Source organism: Sciurus vulgaris, assembly GCF_902686455.1.
Source record: "Sciurus vulgaris genome assembly, chromosome: 1".
Lineage (NCBI taxonomy): Eukaryota > Metazoa > Chordata > Mammalia > Rodentia > Sciuridae > Sciurus > Sciurus vulgaris.
Genome location: NC_136461.1, coordinates 213,062,115 through 213,066,979, shown reverse-complemented (window position 1 = coordinate 213,066,979; position 4,865 = coordinate 213,062,115). Strand labels below are relative to the sequence as shown.

At 53.3% G+C, this 4,865-nt stretch overlaps 1 protein-coding gene across 1 annotated transcript; it reads right to left on the bottom strand.

The window, feature by feature from the left end:
* Positions 1 to 3,892: 3,892 nt before the first annotated feature.
* On the bottom strand, positions 3,893 to 4,210 carry LOC306665399 (mediator of RNA polymerase II transcription subunit 10-like; the record flags this gene model as incomplete). The annotated part of the gene is made up of 1 exon (XM_079146895.1): positions 3,893 to 4,210. The coding sequence occupies one exon, from the start codon at positions 4,208 to 4,210 to the stop codon at positions 3,893 to 3,895; it is 318 nt and encodes a 105-aa protein (XP_079003021.1).
* Between the last annotated feature and the right edge of the window lie 655 nt (positions 4,211 to 4,865).

Below are 4,865 nucleotides of genomic sequence, written 5' to 3'. Positions count from 1 at the left end.
GGACCTGTTCACTACATCTGCAAAGCTCTGCTTCCAACTCAAGTCCCATTCTGGGCTTTCCGGTAGACCTGGATCTGTGGGCACACAATTCCGCCAGACACAGGCTCCCATCCACGCCCTTCCTCAGCTGCCCTGCTCCAGTGAAATTCATCACATAAACATTGCTTGGGCTCTCTTACTTTGGGACCACCTTCTGAACAGAACTGGACATCTGGGGCTGGGAGCAGGGGACTCACAGGGCTTCTGTGGGCCCTGTCAGCACACAGTTCCTGCAGCTGGGATGAATGCCAACCCAACACAGGGCTACTGACCAGCTCTGGCTCCTGCACCCTTGCCTGTACCCCCCAAACAGGTATCCCGATACGTTCACTCCTGCCCAGTGTCCCTCCAAACCAGCGCTGAGAGCAGCCACAGTCCATCATCAACTTGAGGGTATCCAGAGCTCAGAGCTCCGGGAATGGACAGCTGTGCCAGCTCACTGGAGCAGGCACACACAGACCCCTGGCCAAGGCCACATCTCTGGTCTCATCATCGTGTGTTCTGCCCCCCACCTCCCTCCCTGTTGGGAGGTGGCTGGTCCCCTCACCTGAGCTGTCTGGTCTGGTCCCTCTGACCTGCAACTTGCCTGCTGGGAGGTGACCCTGGGAACACCCCTTCCCGGTTTGGCTCCATTTACCCTCTTGTGAAGAGAACCCTTGTGCAACAGCGCTGGCAACCGAGGGCGATAACACCTGCGCAGTACCTGTGCAGCGCCCACAGCACCTGCCGGCAGGGGCATGGCTACTGCCTACTGTCCCCGCAGAGGCGTTGGTGGGACAGCGGCAGCTGGAGCCACCTTCCGTGGTTGGTGCTCTGGAAACCAAATGCATCTGCCTCACAAGCCAAGCAATGAGGTCAAATACCGGATTCTCAGAGCAACGTCAGGGACGCAGCCCGGTCAGCCTGGGCTTCGAAGGGTCCTGAGTGGGGTGGGGGAACTGGGTCCCAAGCCACACTAACCCCCACCCCAAGGAGTAGAAGTCCCCCAAATGAGGACCCCAAACCAAATGACTTCACGGCAATCGTACGGTGCAGGTCCCAGCTCCTGCTCCTGAGCCAGGTGTGTAGCAGTGTGTTACGACAGCCCTAGGTAACCAACTCCTCCAGGCAGCGGACAGGAGAGCCAGGAGTGGAAGGGAAGGGACAGAGCACAGCCCTCCCCAGGCAGCCTCACCCAGGAAGCCTGCGTTTCTGCCCTGTTGAAACCAAAGAATTGCCATCATGTTCATTCAAAATAATAGTGTCCTGTCTGCCCAACACCTGCATTAGGAACTGACCTTGTGACAGAACTCTTAGCCACCTAGTCTGTCTGAGCTGGTGCGTGCTGGCCTCGGAAGGTGCCTCCCCTCCTGAGGAACAACAGATCTGCCTCCACGTGAACAGCAGCTTCCAAAGCATGAAGTCCACGTCACCTGAATCACTGCAGCAGCAGATGCCCTCAGATTGGCGCCGCCCTCCCGTTTCCACAGGGTAATGGTCACGTGCACGTCCCTTCTTTCTGTGGTCCCGCACTTACTGGAAGGAAATAACCCATCGCGTGTGTGCTTTTAAACTGTTTTTGTATAAACCACAAGCACCTTCGGCAGGGAACTTGTGCTTAACGGCTCAAGAGAAAAGTTCCAGTGTCCACACGGGCTCAGTACCCCAGGAGGAAGTTCAAGTCTTCACGACAGCATCTCCCCTGGCTGGACAGGAATGAGCATCTCTCGGCTCTGCCAAAGAGACCACAAACGCTGTGTGCCCCCACCACAGGCCCCGAGCTAGATGCTGGAGGTGCCAGCTGCCCAAGCTGGCGGTTCCTCATGCACTGCCCAATTATCCCCGCACACCTCAGCCTGTCCCGCCCTCGGCAAATTTGCAATAATAAGGTTTTTACTGAAGTGTGTATATGTCAGGGGCATCTGCAAGGATCCTTCTTTCTCAGCTCTGTGATTTGCCCGTCACCCACATTTCTTCCTTATCTTTACGCCACAGAGAAGCCTAGCGTTGCTTGTGTGCCTGCGTGGACACACATTACCTCTAAGTTTTTGCCAGTCCTTGGTCCTATACCCCCAAACCTTGAGCCACCTGCACTGGGAAGATCAGCACAGACACTGTGGCAGGCAGTGCTGAACCCAGGGAGTCTCGGAGAACAAAAAAGCAGCACCAGAACGAGACTAGACTCACACTCAGCTAGCAGAGCCAGGTGCTGGATGGCCTGACATGCCCAAGAGGGCAGTGCAGTGGGTTGGGGTGGCCCCTCAAAATGATGTGTCCACCTAGCATCTGTGAATGTGGCCATATTTAGAAAGATCTTTGTAGATGCGATTAAGTTGAAATCTAGAGATGAGGTCATCCTGGATTATACCGAGTCTAATGCAACTGTGCTTACAAGGGACACAGAGAGGCAGCTGCGTGAAGACAGGCCCAGAGTGGAGGAATGCAGCCACGGCCCAGGAGACCCAGAGCACAGGACCACATGGGCAAAGAGCTCTCCCGGAGCCTTAAGGGAGCAGGCTCTGCCCACGCCTGTCAGTGTGGCCTCCAGAGCTGTGGGGGTTCAGCCCGTGCAGTTTGCAGGCCCCAGGTTCATGGGCTTGTTATGGCAGCCCCAGGAAGCACACAGGCAGCAGCAAGGGTTCTGGGGACTGCACAGACTCTCCACTGCTCCTCCTTTCTAGGGCTCCTCTTCAGAACAATCTCTGGCCTTCTTTGTGACAGCAGATAAGAGAGCCGTGAAAATGCTCACAAGGCAGGACAGAAATTAGGTCTTTGGACAGTCTGTTAAAATATTTCCAATATTTTCTCTCTGCCAAGTGTTTTGCAGGAAGATGATTTTGTTCCTATTCAGTGTTTTGATGATCCTAGGCTAAACAGGGCTGTGATAAAGGACAAGTGTAAGTAGTAAATATCATCACATCTTCGAGAGTCAACCAGAAGATCGGCTCCTGTGCCTCATGTTCTTACCACGTCTGCTCACACAGGGTGGGTGCTCGTTTCTTAGTGCTGCTGTACAGACGGCCACCCACCTAAGCAACCAAATGTATCACCCTGGCGCTCTGGAGGTCAGTCTTAAAACCAAAGCACGGCGGCTGCAGCCCAGGGAGAGTTCTTGCCCTTCCAGCTCCTGGAGGCCACCTGCACACCTTCTTCAGCCCACGACCCTTATCCTCCTTCATGCCCTGAGGTTCAGCATCTTCATCTGTCCACATCCTCTCCCCCACCACTTCCTTCTGCACATCTTCCCACTCTTGCTCCCTCTGGTAATGGCCATGGTGGCTGTTCTGTGCCCACCTGCATAGCCCATGAAATCTCCCTCTCAAGAGCCATTTCTAAACCGCATCTCCAACACCTGACCCTTGGCCACGTAAGGCAACCTGCCCACAGCTACTGGGGTGAGAACGTGGACATCCTTGGGGCCCCTATTCTGCCAACCACATTGGATGAGTCATGCATATGGAGAAGGAAGTCTGGAAGCAGGGAGAGGTGAACATTCAGCAAGGAGTGAGGGAAGATGAAGCCACTGCTCCTTCTCACACTGGGCTATGTGGTAACTTCAAACACCAGTGAGAGCTCAGGCGCGGGGCACGCTGATGAAAGCCCTCGTGCTGCAAGCTGAAGGAGCACAGGTGAGCCGGGCAGGAGGCCAGGTGGGGGAAGGCATGCCCAGGCTACATGGGAGGATGAAGACTCGGGGGACAACACAGGACATTCAGAAGACCTGATCCAGGAGACTGGCTGTGCTTCGAGGGCATGCGGGAGGACAGAGGGAGGCGAGGACAATGCAAGAGGGGGAAGGTGGGGCCATTTCCTCAGTACATGGGAGGGTGAGGTGGCAAGAACTTCAGTCCATCTGCGGGAGTTTGAGGCTCCTTCAGAAGTCCTTCATTGTGTCAATCTTGCCTTTAAATTGCTCATTTTTGGCTAAAGCCCTCTCCAGGCACTCTTTGGTGTAGAGTTGGGGGTTCCAACCTTGATCTATGTATTCAAAAACTTCTAAGGGTACAGTAATGTCATGAAGCTGCTGTCTGTACTTATCAATATCCTGTAAGCCGATGACAATGAAATTCAGCTTCTGGTGGAGCCCGGCCTGGCTGCTGGGCTGGAAGTTGCTGACAATGATGCCGAGCTGCCGAATGTTCTCCACAAACTTCTCCAGGTGCTCCTCCAGGTGGCCGAACTTCTCCGCCATAGGCCGGCCAGACCCCCGCGCCACAGCCGAAGCCCGCTCGGAGGTAGGCGACGCGCGGCTCTCCCACTTCCTGCTTCCGCTCGCATTGCCCGAGACCCTGCATCTTATAGAAGAAAAAGTAGGTCCAAATCTTCACTTTGTTGGCTTAGGATCAGACTTCCTTAACAGGACTCCCATAGCACAAGAAATAAAAGCAAGAATCAATAACTGGGATAGATTCAAACTAAATACCTTACTCTCAGCAAAGGAAACTATCAGCAATGCGAAGAGAGAGCCTACAGAGTGGGAGAATATCTTTGCCACTCATACTTCAGATACAGCATTAATTTCCAGAATGTATAAAGAACTCAAAAAACTCTACACCAAGAAGACAAATAACCCAATCAACAAATGGGCTAAGGATATGAACAGACGCTTCACAGAAGAAGATCTACGAGCAATCAACAAACATATGAAAAAATGTTCACCATCTTTAGCAATAAGAAATGCAAATCAAAACTACACTAAGATTCCATCTCACCCCAATTAGAATGGCGATTATCAAGAATACAAGCAACAATAGGTATTAGAGAGGATGTAGGGGAAAAGGTACACTCATACATTGCTGGTGGGGTTGCAAATTAGTGCAGCCACTCTGGAAAGCAGTGTGGAGATT